The following is a 16973-nucleotide window of genomic DNA, read 5'->3' as shown; positions in this document are numbered from 1 at the left end:
CAATAACACACATGGTCCTTTTCTATCATCATATCACTGGTTCTTCTCTCCATGAGAATTGACTTCTGAGAGAGCTGTAAAACCTTTGCTGAACACTTGAGAAGAAAAACTAGCTAGAACCAATTTGTTGAGACAGTTACCATGTGAAAAAGAATGTCATGTTGTAGAAACAATGCTCTGTGAAACAAGATTTGACTCCTCCTCCCAGCCAGAGAAACCTAGATCCCAGTTCCACCCACTTTGATTCCTGGGTTGCAACTGTAAAAATATACTTCTCAATGAAGTCATTGTACAACTGGAGGAAACAAAATATGACAATGGAATTTGGAAATAGTTACATTCATTATTATCCTAGGTGCAGATGGTGCCTTTAATCATAAGCAACAGAGAAGCGTGAAAGGAATTTGTGGAACATGAGACGCAGTTGAGGACAAAATCATTCCAACAGCAAATGTCAATGCAATTTTGCAAATTGTTAATAAAAGCGTGTGTTTCTAGAAGGGCTGCCTTCATCGTTTGTTATTTTAAGTGGTTTCGGCTACATCATGCCACAGAAGTCAATTGATATGTGATTCGTTCTGTTCTTTCCAGAATTCTAGCGCAGATCATAGAGTTCGACTGGATCTTGGGCTCTGGGACAAATTCAGTGAACTAGCTACGAAGTGCATTATTAAAATAGTGGAATTTGCAAAACGGTTGCCTGGTTTTACAAGTTTGACCATTGCAGATCAGATCACACTACTTAAAGCCGCCTGCTTGGACATCTTGGTATGTATTGTTTCCATTAAGTAGGATTGATTTTTGTTTGATTTTATTAAATTGTTTGATTTTATGTATCCTTTTGAAAGTCTATGACTGATGTTAATACAAGAGACATAGGGAGCATAATCCAGCATCTATACTGCATTGTGAAAGTTATTCTTTTGAAGGGTTGTCTTGTGCAAATCCTGTGCACAGGGACATATCTAGAGAAAATGGTGCTCAGGCCAACCACTGAAATTTTCTCGCCACCTGGACCTCTCCTGCCTACCTGCTTGCCTCTTCCTCGAGCTTGGAGGTGAGAGCAAGGTATAGCAGCAAAATGGGCTGGGGAAGAGGCAGGCTGGTGGGTGGCCCTCAGTGGAAGAGGCCCCAGTCACATCTCTAAAAGCAAAATGGGGGCTTGGGTGGCTCAGCTCTGCTTCTACTGGTACCCCCAAAACTGGAGCCCATGCCCAAAGGTAGGTGCTACTCTATCTCCTGCCCTGCTGGGTGAGGGTGAAAGGACTGCTCCTTTCCCCCTGGACCTCACTGATGGCTCCGCTGGCCCACCACATGATAGGCCTGTCAGGCAGGATCCCCTCTGAAGGAGGCAACAGGAACTGACCTGACATCCAAGCACCCCCATCACTCTCTCCTGTCAGTGCCAGCCTTGCTCGTTCTCAATCCTTCCTTGCCTCCCTCAGGCGCTCTGGAGGGTGAGGTCATTTTAGTTGCAGAGGCTCAGGAGAAGCTGGCATGATGGAGGCTCAAGAGGAGGAGGTTGCACAGCAGGCAGCCGAATGCAGCTTCTTGATCCTGGAGGAATGGGCGGCTGAATATGTCCTCCACGTGATGCGCGTGAGCGGCACCTGGGTCCTAAGGACACCCCCTCCCCCTGATCTGTTACTGCCTGCATAACCATTGAAATGACTGCAAGCAGAGCAGCAAAGGACTTGCTTCCCTTTCTAGTGCAGTCCAGTTATTGTGAGAATGTTGAATGATGGAGAGCAGAATTTGTTCTGGTGATGAGAACTAGAAAGCCCCACAAATGTTTGTGGTCTTTTACTTAAGTGCAGATACTTACTTTTGATACTAAAAGAAGAACCATCTTACATCAGATCAACAACCTGCCTATTTAATACTCATTCTTCAGATTTTCAGACAGATGTCCTTCACAGTCCTGCTGCCTTTTTACTGGGCAGTGCTGGGACCTTTTGCATGCAAAGTGTATGCACTGTTAGTTAGCTACAGCTAGGGTTGCCAGCCTCTGAGTTGGGTTTGAAAACCAGTTTCTGGGGTAGAGTCTGTGGCATCACATCCTTGCTAAGCTCCCTCTGTTCCCAAACCCTCCCTTCTTCAGGCACTGCCCCCCAAACCCCGGAATTTCCCAAGCTGGAGTTGTCGAACATAACTGCAGCCCCGCTTAGGACAGATATAAGGAGTGAAAAAGTTTGGGATATCTGGCGTCTTATCTACAAAATCTGAAGTGGACAGAGTAGGATTTTTAGTTATCAGGGAGAAGAATTTAACACACTATAGTTTTGCCCTTCCTAGCAGAATAGCAGAAGCAGAATAATTTATGCAAAACCAACAAGCAGAATAATTTATGCAAAACAAACAAATCTATTTAGGCTCACTTTTCATGATTTATGTAAGCCACAGAATTCACATTTGCTTCTCAGAATTTGTATTATTATGGTAGAGAGTATGCAGAAGTAGAAGAGACCAAATGTGGATCTTAGCTCAATCCCTGCTTAACTCAAAGAATTACTGTGAGATAATATTGAGTGAATGATGAATTGCACATTATATTCCTTTAAGATTTAGGACAAAGTAGATTATACAAAAGAAGGAGAGAGGCATCATTTGTTTCTTCTGTTTCATGGATGGCCAAAACTGGGCTTGTAGGAATCTGAACTCTTGCTGTATAGTTCCTGTCCCTGAAAGCTTTTTGCTGCTTGGCTCTGAAGGCCTCTGTACTTACATTCAGTAAGTTTCTTGTAGAAGTAATGTGTCATGAAAACTCAGAAGTCCCTGTGAGATGAAACACAAACCAAAATATAAGTTTCTCTGACCTCTTCTTGTTTTGTCAGAAGCAGTTGTGAAGGGTCCTTCCTGCATGACACTGATGTATGAGTGGGGGGTGGCTGCGATGGTGGATGACAACAGAGAAGGAGAGGGAATGTGGAGGTTGTCCTGCTGTTCCCAAGATTCACCTCTCATTGTCCCTATTTCTTGCAAACTTCCATTTATTCCCCAGTTGTCTTCTCATTATAGTGTATGGTCCCTTCACAAGGCAGAGCCATTTATTATGAACTAGCGGGGCCCAGCCACGCATTGCTGTGGCTTATTGTGGTGAAATGGGAAAGGAACAGTGGCAGCAAATCAATTGCAGGGGCCAGCAGTATGTGCTCATGGAAACGTGCAGGCTGATACTGTGCAATGTCATTGATGTGTGTAACCGCATCCTCCATCACTTCTCTTCCCTTGCATGGCCCCCCTCCCCCTACCTCCCTCCCCTTTCCCTTTGCTAGAGTGGGTGGGTCATATCCAGATGCTGGGCCCCCTCCCTCCCCTCCCTAACTTCTCTTCCCTTGCATGCCTCCCCCTCCGTCCCTTCCCTCTCCCACCCTCTTTTCCCTTGCATGCCACCCCTCCCCCTCCCTCCCTTCTGCCTCCCTCTGCTAGGGTAGGTGGGTCATATCCAGATGCTGGGCCCGCTCCCTCCCCTGCCTTGTATGCCACCCCTCACTCTCTGTCCCCTCCCTTACTTCTCCTGGAGGCGAGGCTCGGGCATCCTGATTGGGTGATTCCTAGCTCATACTCAGGGAGGCAGGACCTATTTTTTGTTGTCACTTCCTGAGGAGGGCTTAATCACCCTTCCAGGATCCAGTATTGTTCCTGCCTAGCATAGGGAGAGTAGGGCTTGTCCAGTGCTCCAAGCCCTCAGGCAAACAAACAAACCTTTTTCCTTCTCATTCTGTCTTCTCTGTCTCGTCAGTAAGTGTAAGTGTTTTTGACTGTTTCCCCCCCCCCCTCCAACCCAACTCGTAAGGGAGAGACTAATTGCGCATAGGCTAAATGGCCTCCCTGCGTTCCTTTTCTCCACCGCGAGAGGCCTTTGGAAGGTCCGCGGCAGAAGGGACCCGCGCTGCCACCCGTTCCGGGAAGCAACGCCGTAATCCTGACTGACGCCGCCTCGGGGTCTTTGCTCCCCAGCCCCTAACTTTCGGCCGCAAGTGAGGAGAACACACGAAGCGCCATTACCCCCGCCTGCGGGCCGGAAAAAAAAGCGAAAACAAAAACGGCCCCAGGCGCGAAAGCGAAAGCGGCCCCTTCCAAGCGGCAAAAACGGCTGGAGACGGAGGCCCTTATCTCCACACAGAGCACCAGCGCCCCTTCTCAGATTCGCGTCACCGTGAGAAGCTCTGCAGCTCCCCGCGCACCCCCCCCAGAGCCAGGCGGAGGGAATTAAGGCAGAGAGCGTTCCTGCTCTTCTGCAGAGGGCGGGGGCGGGGAGGACTCTATCAATCAAGAGGGAACCAACGACTCCGACTCAGACCGGCCCAGCAGATCTCGGCACAGGCAAAGGGGGGGGGGAACATTCCCCTAGATCTGTTTCTCTCACAGAACCGAGTTCCTGGGCAAATGCCTCCCCGGAGCTCCTTATGGAACTCTTTGTTAAACGGATGAGAAAAGAGATCTTAGATCACGATAGGCAAAAACGTAAACAAAAGCAGAAACAAAGAAGCGCCAGGAGAGGGCGCCAGAGATCCACTCATAGAGATAGATACAGACGAACACAACATTCCAGTTCTTCTTCTTCTAGATTAAAATGAAGCCCCTATGCACTCCTCCCTCTAATTATAGAGACCCACTCAATATAGACGAGGACAGTAGTGATGGGGAAGGGTTAGAGCCACTAGAGCATTTCTCAGAGAGTGAGGAAACTCCTGCTGAACCTAAGGATTCATGTAAAAGATTTTTCAATCAGGAAGACCTTCCTGCCATGTTAATCAAGACCATCTCCGCACTCCAACTTCACGATGAGCCAGACGCGGAGGACCCCTCCCAACCCAGCAACAGAGTCCAAAAGAAGCCAGTAAAAGAAGTGCCCAAAGGAAGGAAAGAAATGTTCCCACATTGAGGAGGAGACCCCTGAGACGCTTTCACTCTCCCAGAATGCCCGAAAGGAGGATGAGAAAAAAAGAATAGCTCCATTTGGATGTCAACAAGAGCTACCCATCACTTCTCAAAAAGCTTTATGTACTCCCAGATTGCATTACATGCCACCATACAAACCCCTCTAGTGGATGCCCCGGTAGTGGCAGTCCAGTCAGGAGGCCTGGTCACCAAAGACGGTGAGGGCACCCTAAAAGACCCCTTTGATAAAAGAGGGGAGGTTACACTCCAAGAGGATGCCTGAGCGGCTTAACTATAATTCTTAGGGCGCATTTCGCATCCTCGGCCACCATAGCTAGAGCACAGCTATCATATGGGCCAGAGCGAAGATGCGCTGCCATCATTCCCCCAGAACACGCAGGAATTAGGGAAGGCATGGAGAGAGAATGCTATCAACAGTGATCTCCTTTTGGGCCCGACTCCAATCTGGGCGCCTTCACCCTAACTTTAGAGTCCCTGGCCTTAGGGGTAGTGGTAAGGAGACAAGCCTGGCTCAAAGGCCTGGCAAAGCGGATTTGCACTCAAAAATCGTGAGTCTCCACCCATGACTATCATGGATCCAGACTCTTCGGCAAGGATCTAGATGCCCTCCTGGTTGAGACCAAGGGAAATAGAAAGACCATGCCAAAATATGTCAGAGCAGACCAGGGACCCCCCCATAAGTCCTACACCACATTTAGGTCACAGCGCACTCTAACGCGCACACCCAGGGATGGCCGGCGATGGTCTAACTCTTATACCTCTCGCAGGCGTCCCAACCTCAACAACCATAACAACAGCAACATGAATAACAACCAGTCCTCCTTTCGTACCTCCAACTTCAGACCAGGTAGGGGAGCCAAATCCTTCTTCAACCTGACCGCTCTAACCGATCTTGACAAAGCCAAGCCCCCGATTCGTGACTATAAAAAAGATTCCACACGCGGCTGGCTGGGCCCCAATGTGGAAACCCTATATGGACCCAAAGAGGTGGTGCTGCCGGCTATCTAATAGAATTCTTCAGAATTCCCAAAACCAGATTACCGAGCGCTGCGAGCCTTGCACCCGTCTCAAAAAAGGCTCAGGACTCAACAGGCAATCCAACACCTCCTTCAGATCCAAGCCATCGAGCCGGTACCTCAGTCGGAACACTTTTGCGGAGTCTACTCCCACTTCTTTACTGTCCCAAAAAGAAACGGGGAGTGGCGAGCCATCCTAAACCTGAGGTACATCAACAGGGCTATCCGCCTACGTCGCTTCAAAATGGAAACTCTCAGGTCCATTGTGGAAAACCTCAGACCCGGAGATCACCTGACATCACTGGATCTCACCGAGGCCTATCTGCACGTGCCCATCAACCCTCGACACCGCCACAGCGCCACCGAGGTTCGCAGTAGAGGATCAACACGGTACCAGTACCGGGCTCGCCCTTTGGTTCGCCACCGCCCCAAGAGTTTTCACAAAGGTCCTCCTCGCACCCATCACTGCCCTGAGGGAACAGGGCATCCACGTCCACCCCTACCTGGACGACATCCTCATTACATCAACCTCAGAGCAGTGAGAATTGGGCGCGGGTGGACGTGGACCTGCGTGATGAGAACATTGTCTTAAATGCGGCTTCTTGATCAACTTGCAAAAAAGGTTCGCTGACCCCAAAGACACGCATGGAGCACCTGGGAGCCACGATCGACACCAGTGCCAACGCTCTCTTCATTCCACACTCAAAGGCTCTCAAAATTCAAAGACTAGCCACATCATTCATCAAGGCCAGGAGAGCAGCCTTGCTGCAACTAGCAAAGCTGATGGGACTCTTCATCTCCATCATAGATATGCTCCAATGGGCACGCTTCCATGCACGGACACTTCAGAGATTCCTGAGACCGTACCAGTGGGACATCATGCAGAAGAAACAGAAAACATTACTCCTCTCGACTCCGCTCAAACACAGCCTCATCTGGTGGTCCCAGCTCAAGAACTTATCCACAGGAAAGGTGTATCTTCAAAGTTAACCGATCCAGATATTATTCACAGATGCCAGCCGGGGGGGATAAGGAGCTTTCCCTCGAAGACCAGGTAGCCCAGGGCCTATGGAGCCCCACTCAAGCACGTCTTTATCAATCTCCTGGAGATGGTGGCCATTAGTCTTGCGCTTCGCTTGCTTCCAACGCACCCCGTCCGCGGTCAGCACGTCCTGGTCAGGACGAATAGCGTGGCAGCCAAGACTCACCTCAACAATCAAGGGGGATAGAGGTCCGTAGCTACATCGAGAATCTGTCATCGCTTTTATTCTGACCTGGGCAGAGAGACACCTCAGATCGCTCTCAGCAGGAACATATCAGCGGGCACCTCAATGTAGAGGCCGACTGGCTGAGTCGCCAAACCATCTCGGAAGCCGAATGGAAACTACATCCCTCAATCTTCCGGCAAATTTGCCAGCAATTCGGGACGCCCCAGGTAGACCTGTTCGCATCTCCACAAAATCACCAGCTACCGACATTCCTGACCAGATACCACCATCCCAGCGCAGCAGCCACGGACGCCCTGACCACCTCATGGCCTCCGGGCCTGATGTATGCCTTCCCACCGGTACCCGTCCTCCCCAAGCTCCTGAGAAAGATCTGGAAGGAGAGGGCAGAGGTCATACTGGTGGCCCCATGGTGGCCAAGAAGACCATGGTTTTCGTCCATTCTACAGCTGTCTGCTGCGCCTCCTCTCCGTCTCCCAACGCCTCCAGACATGCTATCACAAGGGCCAATCCTCCATCAGAACCCAGAATGGTTCTGCCTCACCGCATGGCACTTGAACGCGCGGCCCTAGGAAGGAAGGAGGATACTCCCAGAAGGTGATTAACACCATCGCTCGCCCTTGCATTAAATTCCATCCACTCTCAGCATCTACGACTCTTAGGTAGGAGATCCTTCACCAAGTGGGCAAGTGAGAACCACACCGACCCCATTCGCCCCCAGGTCTCCCCAGAGTCCTAGCGTTCCACCACAAGAGGGAGCCGATAAAGGCCTCAGAAGCGCCACTCTCAAAAGACGAATGGCAGCCCTTTCCGCGGTCTGAATACGTCTCCAAGGTGTCACTGCCTCTCGACACGCAGACATCCTCAAATTCCTAAAGGGAGTGCGCCAGACCCAACCTCCGGTAATCCATCGCTTCCCCTCGTGGAAACTAAACACAGTGCTCAACGCATTAACAAAACACCCATTCGAGACCCATTTCAGACTGTACCCCTAGGGTGGCTCCAGGATGAAACTCCCTTTTTTCCCTATAGCTTAATCACCTCAAGCAAAGAAGGGTCACAAGACTCCGGGCCCTGTCTATAAACTCTCAACTCTGCATTTTCCACAAAAACAAGGTGGTACTGCGGCCAGATCCTACCTTCCTCCCAAAAGTGGGATCCTCTTTTCACCTTAGACAAGAAATTACTCTTCCGTCATTCTTCCCCAAACCAAAACACCCAAAGGAGATCCTCTGGCACACCCTAGACGTCAGAAGAGCTCTCAAGGCATACATCATACGCACAGAGGACATCAGAAAGACCGAGTCCCTATTCATCAACGTCTCGAACTCCCAATTCCGGAACCCAGATGTCCAGAGCTGCCATCGGCTCAAACATCAGAACCTGCATCTGGCGGAAATGCTTACAAATCGTCCAACATTCCGGTCCCCCCAGGAATTACGGCACACTCCACCAGAAGCGCCGCAACAAGCGCCCGGCGTTCAGGCGTCAAATCCCACTAGAGGACATCTGCAAAGCAGCTACGTGGTCCTCCATGGCGTCGTCGTCAAACACTATAGACTACAATCAAAGTACATTAGCGACACGGCCTTCGGTTTTAGAGTGTTAGAACACATATTAGGTGAATGAGTCCACCCGTTAGGGACACTATCTGGGAGGTCCCAATCAGGATGCCCGAGCCTGCGTATCCAGGAGGCAGGTCCGTTAGTAGACTTACCCTGAAGGGGCCTTCTCCTGGGCGGCGAGGAGGGCATCCTATTCGAAAATTCACCGTAACAGTACTTTAAGAACAATGAGCGCTCACGCAACCACACACTTGTCTATTAGTCAAATAGTTAGGAGCACATGTTTTTAGGCTTGTTGCCTCAGTTATCAGACGTTATATGTTGTTACTTCCTAATGTTTCCTTTTCATAAATGTTTGAGATCTTGCACTATACTACTCCATTACTCCAAATACTGGATCCTGGAAGGGTGATTAAGCCCTCCTCAGGAAGTGACAACAAAAAATAGGTCCTGCCTCCCTGAGTATGAGCTAGGAATCACCCAATCAGGATGCCCTCGTCGCCGTCCAGGAGAAGGCCCCTTCAGGGTAAGTCTACCAATGGACCGTTCTCTTCCCTTGCATGCCTCCCCCTCCATCCCTTCCCTCTCCCTCCGCTGAATGTGTATGAGAGTAGGTGTGTTGCGTGGTAGCAGTGGGTGAGGCACAGAGAGTGAAAGGTACCTGCGTGTGAGGGGGGAACCCCACCTGACGTCTCACATGGCAACGTGTGTATGTGTTTCAAGTCCACTCGAGTTATTGCCTATGTACTGTTTTCACTGCTCATATCTGGCCATCTGAGCGAACATTCTAAGGGCACGAACATTCTAAGGGTGACAGTTACACACAGGCAGCTTCATGGCCTGGTGCACCAGGAAAAAGATGTTTTACCTGGCTCAGGTGTGTTGTCTGACAGCGGGAGGTACATAAGAACACAGTTGGGGGAATGAGTAAGTGTCTGTGAAATTTTCAGAGCATTTGGGTCAGCAGGTGCGGGGTTATTCTCGAAGCAACAAACACATGGTTCCATTTTTATATATATAGATTGCATGCCTGCCATGGTTAGTGCTGTTTTGATAAGACAGATTGAATATTTCTTGCCTTGGAAAGGTGTACAGTAATTTGTAAAATATGATGTGGGTCTGAAGCATAGTCTGCCTCAGAGATATGGGAGCCAAACTGCATTCGAGTGGGTATCTTAATAAATGGTTATTATACTGGGGTGGTTTGTTTGTGTGTTTAAAAAAAACAAAGTTCAGCAAAAGTTTACATAACTTAACTTCTCTCCAACCCTTCACTCTTAAAATGCCTTCCTTCTATTTTCAGCTTGTCATTTCCTAGGAATGCTTGTCAGCTGCCAAAAAATCATCTGTGATTCTGGTTGCTTAAAATCCATCCCCTTTATCCTTGGATAGATCCGCTTGGTTCTAAGGACTGGACCATGCTTTATATTTAATAAGATGGCAACACGCATGGCAAATGCCCCAGGCACTTTCTGTTCAGTTTCATGATGCACGTTAATGTGTTGGGAGGTGGTTTTTCATTCATAGAGGACACCATGGAGTTTCCTAAAAATTTTTTAGAAATGTGAATGGATGTCTGTTGAATATTGGTGTGGAGTTGGGGGGCATTGTTGTAGGGATGCACTTATCATTGGTGCACAAGGTCGTGCTTAATGTGCACGTACCCCTATGATCAGTCTTCAACCAACTTCCCTTTACAGCTAGAGGTGGCGGCTATTTTTATGTTAGCACATCAGTGACCATAAATAGTTTTGCAGGGGGGGGGAGGGGGCAGATGGCAAAACAGTTTTCAGAATGATTTTCAGAGAGATGTTTGTTCCTTCAGCTAACAATTGAGAAGATTTAATACTAGCACAATTTTGCAAACATGTTCCTAGAAGTTTATGTTGGCCACTTTCCACATCCATTCCTGTTACTCATTTGTGACATATCAACAAACTTGGGCAGGGAAAGGGGGAGAGAAAAAACACTTTCTTCCTCTTTTTTTTGTATGAAACCATCCCTACCTGGAAACGACTGCTGTTTGCCACAGGAGTTCAGGCCTGCATTATCATCATTATCACCTGGAGAGCATAAAATTATCTTGCATTTGAAAAAAATATGCAACTCAATCCTGTGGAAATAAGTTCTCATCAACAGTGCAGGGAAATGTCTCTACACTTAGGTAAATAAGTGTAGGATTGCCGCCTGAGCCTTATTCCTCAACAACCAGCAGATTTTACTCACAAAATCACCACAACACATGCACCTCAAGGCACGCAGTGTCTTATTTCTGGGTCATGTAGTTCTAGTAGGAAAAGCAATTTCTCCCAAAAGTATCCTGAAGTGTCACAGTAAATTCAACAAATGTGTCCCTGCCTTTAAAATGGTTCTGAAAATTATTTTGAAAACTGCCCTGTGACTGTAAAGTTTTTTGTTGTGTAGTCAATAATCCAGCAATTTGACATTCAGCTTTCTAAAGTGAGAAATATTTCCCTTTTATTATGTTTTCCCTTGTCATAAAGTTATCCTGTTGTAAAAAGTAATTGTTAAAAGTAATTTCAGCTGTTTGGTGCTGTCCTGGTATATAGTAAAGTAATTGTGAGAGTTGTTGCAGATTTGTTGAGACCTCTGAAAGCTTCTGAAAGTTGGTTGAGGAGTGTCATTGTGGAATGTGGTTTTGTGGAAAGAATGGAACAACAGTTGCCATCTAGTGGTAAAGCTCTGTATGTACAAGCAGGTACTTCATTTATACCCTGCTTTTCTCCCCAATGGGAACCCAAAGCTACTTACATCATACTCCACTTGTATAAACATGAGCACCATAGTTTGTGATGCTGTGCCATTATGTGCTTGGTGACCTGGGTCGCAGACTGACCCTCACAAGAAAGGCTAAACCACCGAACAAGGCTAAACCAACTGGTGCAAGAAAGATTTATTGATTAGCCAGTTGTCAAATTTTGTACCTAAATGATATTCTTCTGAAGATCTTATTAAGTTGAATTCAGTATATTGGCCAGAAGCAGAGAATAAAAAATGGCTGCTATGGGGGTCTGAATTGATAAACTATTACTAAGACAAAGAAATGATCAATTTTGTACGGTTTTTCTTTTGGGATATACCCAAGATGACGGTGCAGTGGAAAACAATGTACGAAGAAAGTGATAGGGGTACTTGCTCTTATTGCCAAGACTGGCCCGCATTCAGGAAACCTAAGCTGCCTCTAGTTACTACTTGGGAAGAATGCATCCTCCTTGGGTTACACATAATATACCAGTGCTTACAAGGAAACGTGGCCCATTCCTATGCAAGATCCTTGCTCTAATTTTAGCCTTGCTCCAGTCATTGACTGTAATCTGGTTTTATCTCACAAGACAAACAGGATGCCTTCTTGCTGACTTATTTATGAACAGCGGGAGCAGAGCAAACAAACCTTAGAAACACAGAAGAGCACGCAATATTCATTTGCAGTATCTCAGTTCAGCTACGGTTTCAAAACTTATTTCTGTTCCTATTCTGCACATCAAAACAAACAAGCACTCACAACCCCAGGCCCAGAATTATCAATGATGTGGTGCTAACCTGCTCAAGCAGCTGGCTTTGCTTTAAAGCAAAAGAAGGGTTTAAAGAAACACAATCCATCGAAGATAATTAATTTTTTAGGGCAATCCTTCAGAATCCTTCCCTGACATTCTCCAGTTGCTCAACAGCTGACTAGTGTGCCGGATGCCTCTTGTTGCTGGCACCTCTTTCTTTTCTTAATGTGGTAAAAGATGACTTCGCAAAATATTGAAGTTGACAGTAGGGTACCAATTATTAATATTCACTCTGACTTTTATTCAACTCAATTAGAGATCAAAACAGAAAGTTTTTCTTTAAGTGTGAAATCACTTTTTTTAAAAGGAGTGGAATGGATCCCACCAATAATTTCCACTTTTGGAAGGGGGGAACAATTTTTCACCAATTCCCGCCTTTCCCTGGTAGACCTCCAACTCCCTCGTCATGGCATTCCTGAGGGTCTCCCAGGGTCTAGGAGCAGCATTGCTGTGGTCAGTTTGAGCTGTGGGGTGGGGGGGGGGGAGTTTTGCTGACATAAATCCGTTTTGAGATTTTCAGTAGGCTCCAAGTCTCAGTAGGCTGAGACTTGTTTTCTTTTTCCTTTCAGTTTAGCAATTATGGAATGTAAAAGCTGCAGTGTGTCTGTAATTTGGACAGGGGGACTGAATGTAAATCCAGGTCTGTGTTGGTATTTCACAAATTTAACAAAAATCAATGACTCAAGAGAAGCATGCAGCCACATATTTGGCTCTCTCAATGCAATTGCATCCCAATCCAGCAATATACGTTCCATGTGTAGGAACTCTAGAGAGTTTGCTGAATTATGAAGTCTAGGTAACCATATGAATGGTTTTGAACTCTCTCTTGACTAGGACAGTTGACCACAATGCAAAACTTAATAAAAGAAATGACAAAACCAAGGGCTGCAAGAAGGACAAGCACATTTTTCAGTTCTCCTAATTTTTTTTAATGGGAAAAACCACTTAGCCTCTAAGTTAAGAGGAGACTTTAGCCTGAATCAAATCTTTCCCAGGTTTCCCCAGGGTTAGAATGATGGCAGTTGTAAGAAAACTTAGTATCTAAGTTTACTGGCTACAGTGGAAGCTGCTGTTCTTCTGCCCCCCCCCCCCTCCACATAGCCATTTTGTAATGGTTCTCAAACTACCAAATGTGTCAGGATTGGGGACCCCTGACATAGGAAAAAAGTGCAGGAACAATGTGATTTATTGTTATGGATTCCTGGATTGAGAGCCACCTGTGAGAAAATGGATGAAACAACAACATATTTGTTTAAAATAACATTGTAGGGCAACTGGCACTACCTTCTGCACCAAAATTCACACTTGTACAGAAAGACTGCACCATTGTTGGGCCGCTTCCACACAGCCATGATGAGGGTTGGGTCGGCATACATGACGCCAACCCAACCCCCCCCGGGACCGTTCGCATAAACGGTCCCGGTTGCGATGGGGAGGACGGCGCAGCATCTGCACAGGCTGCGCCGTCCCCCAGACGCCTTATCGTGTCCTCCAGCCTCCAGCGCATCGCACAGGCCAGGGGACATGCCTCCCCTGCCCTGCACGACAGCTCGGAAGTTTCAGGGCAGGGGGGCATGTCCCCTGGCCTGTGCAACGCTCTGGAGGCCGGAGGACACAGTAAGGCGTCTGGGAAAGGGGAGGGGGAATGGAGCCTTCCAGCCGCTGCCGTTCGCACGGCAGCGGTTGGAAGCTGCTGTTTCCCAAAAACCTCACTGGGGAAGCGAGGTCGGGAAACAGCGGCTTCGCGCTGCTAGGGAGGCGTGAGGGCGGCGCGGCTGCAATGCAGCTGTGCCCCCCATGCGAACAGAACACCATCCCCAGGGCGCTGTTAAAGGCCCGTGCGGAAAGGGCCTTGGAGACATGATGTTGGCTGAGTGACTTAAGGGCTTATTGCCCCTCTTTTCTGTGTTCAACACTTGATCCAGGACAAAGATACAGCCGCTGGATCTACCTTTGACAGGCTATGGGTTGAATGAAGCTTTTCCACTGGTAAAAAAGATGGAGGTGTCCTTTTTGAGCATCTGGAATGATTGTGCTGAGAATCATGGAACCTACATGAATGAATGAATGAATGAATGAATGAATGAATGAATGAATGAATGAATGTTTATTTATTTACCAGTAGTACAATAATTCATAAAAGACCTTATTCCAATTTTTTACAAAGAGGTAAAAAGTTAAAATATAAAATAGAACTTATTTTAACGTTCCTCTAAGAACTGATGGTCTACTATCCACCTGCTTTCCTGAATTTGTTTACTAAAACACAAAATTGAGCTACATTACTGGAAATTCTTTGGTCCTTACCCAACAGCAAATAGTTCAATTTCCATTTATTATCTTTTCCAGCCCATTCAGTCAAGTTAGGACTGCATAGAATGGGGGGCTATAGTAAGGAGATCTGCGGAAGCCTGAATGAAAAAAAAAAACCCTGTCTAAATCCAACCCTATGTCTATAAATGCTTCATGTGTGTACAGTTTATAACCAGACGCTTCACAGTTAATTCTGTTCTTTTCAGATCCTTAGAATTTGCACAAGATACACCCCAGAACAAGACACTATGACATTTTCGGACGGCCTTACACTGAACCGAACGCAGATGCACAACGCTGGATTCGGTCCTCTGACTGACCTTGTGTTCACGTTTGCCAATCAGCTCCTGCCCTTAGAAATGGATGACACGGAAACAGGCCTGCTCAGTGCCATCTGCTTAATTTGTGGAGGTGGGTGAACTGCGTGGCCTTGAACGTTTGAGAGGGCAGGTGACTTGATTGTTTTCCGGCTTTCATCACTAGTTTGTATTGGCTGCCTCACCTTGCTTCATAGTAAGGTTAAAACACTAATTGAGCCTGTCCTAGCCTCCACTGTTTATAATCTCAGTTTCTATATTAGTTTTCTCAGGGCTGGACTCAGTAGCTGTTGTGTAAGATGGGAGAAGGGCAATCTTTGCAGTTCCACTGAACTATAAACCCCCCTCCCTCCCCACACAAACATACATAATAAGATCACTTGTTTGTGCCAAGCTCTGATCCTCCTGCCACCCAAGCTAGAAACACTGAGATTTCATTAGTTCTCAGACTTATTAATGCATGCCAGTGCTCACATTTTAAAGTGATATTCTCTGTAAACTGCATTTCACGGTATTCTCCATCACAATTTAAATAAATGTATCATCCAAATTATTACCCAGTCTTAGCGACTGATAATGGGTCTGAATGTGACATTCCAAGGTTGACCGTCTGGATCAAAGTTACACCAAAGCCTGAAGGTCATGTACCCTTTCTATACCACAATTCCCCTTTTCATTCCAAGTCATAGAAAGTTTGGAAACCGTGGGGAGAGAGAATGGGTTAAGTCCTGTCTGCTTACATGGATCAAGTCTGAACCTTTGGGCCACATGGCTGCTGTTGCCTTTTTGAAGCTCCTGGGCAGCCCAATCTGAAAGGCGGGCAAATCCCCCTCTGGAGCTGGAATGCATGTGATGATGTGGATGCCCACTTTGCTGATGCAAGGCACAGCAGCGGAGGAGCAACTTACCTGCGCCAGGTGGCTCTGAGGTGCCCAACCTCAAAGCTGCCGTTCACCCCAGGCCCTCCAGCACAAAAAGCTGCCTTGGTATGGCTAGGGGCGTTCCTGGGTGAGCTTTAGTTGACTTCCTCTTGTCCTTTGCCTGCTGGTATAGTGGGGATGGTATAAGCCCATAGAGCCGAATGGAGGAGTCTTCAGCAACAGGGAAGCTTTTTGGGGGGTTATCTGTCTCCCTGTGCTTTCAAGAAGCCCTCCTGGAAAGCATTGAAGTGGTGCCCCATTCCACCACAGGGGCCTCTGGATGGGGCTGTAATCACTTCTTTTTGGCTTTGACTCAGTATGGCAGCATCATATATTCTTATTTCTAAATATGTCCTTCTTAAGAATTTCACTGTTACTTTCAGTGAAGAGAAGCAGACTTTGTGCAGATACATTTATCATAAATCTGAATCAAAATCAGTACCTGTAGAATGTAGACTATGTCACACCAACCTACACCAGTTAATAAAATGCAAAACATGTTAATTTGAAAATAGAAGTGGCCATGTGTTTATGATTATGCTTTCTGCGGCTGTGACCATGCTGACGACTTTGAAATAATTCCTGATAATTACCTCATTCTATTAAAACATTTATAATGTGGTATTCGTTATATCATACACGCTCAACAGTTGTATGATCCCTTACCCATCAAGAACTTCCACTGATCTTATCTTTATTAATAAAATCCATGCAAGATGTTCTGAGAAACTTTCCAAGTGTGCCTTAAATTTCTCTGAAAACTTTGTTGGCTGCTCTTGACTGAATTAGTAAGGCTTTTCTAGTCCTTCTTTACTTCAGTGTGCTACTACCCCCTGCTGGCAGCTTTAGGTAATACCAATTCTTTGGTATCCAATGCTGAAACTTAATAAAGGAAACATATATGCAATAGCCTTTTGCATAGTGTTTGGTTACTTTACATAAAGTTTGGGCAATATTCTTGGTCAATACAAGCCAGTGTCCGTTTGAACATTTTTGGAAAGACTCTATAAGCATTATGTCACTGACATCCCTACTAATTTATTGAAAAGCCACTAACCAGCTGAACAAGGGATTGTTGCTATATCAGCTGGCTTGGATTGGATCATGGAAACCAAAGAGGAGGAACAGTGACAAGC

At 46.8% G+C, this 16973-nt stretch overlaps 1 protein-coding gene across 4 annotated transcripts in view; it reads left to right on the top strand.

Annotated features, from left to right (window-relative positions):
• The window catches only part of RARB (retinoic acid receptor beta), a 400206-nt gene that overhangs the window by 379536 nt on the left and 3697 nt on the right, over positions 1-16973 (top strand). For all 4 annotated transcript variants that reach the window (XM_048511371.1, XM_048511372.1, XM_048511373.1 and 1 more), the window contains 2 exons: positions 592-768; positions 14807-15011. In XM_048511371.1, coding sequence (XP_048367328.1) covers positions 592-768; positions 14807-15011 — 382 coding nt within the window. The remainder of the gene's footprint in view (positions 1-591; positions 769-14806; positions 15012-16973) is intronic.

The sequence above is a fragment of the Sphaerodactylus townsendi genome, linkage group LG11 (assembly GCF_021028975.2).
Source record: "Sphaerodactylus townsendi isolate TG3544 linkage group LG11, MPM_Stown_v2.3, whole genome shotgun sequence".
NCBI lineage: Eukaryota > Metazoa > Chordata > Lepidosauria > Squamata > Sphaerodactylidae > Sphaerodactylus > Sphaerodactylus townsendi.
The sequence above is the reverse complement of the archived record's forward strand: the minus strand, read 5'-3'. Positions and strand labels throughout refer to the sequence as shown.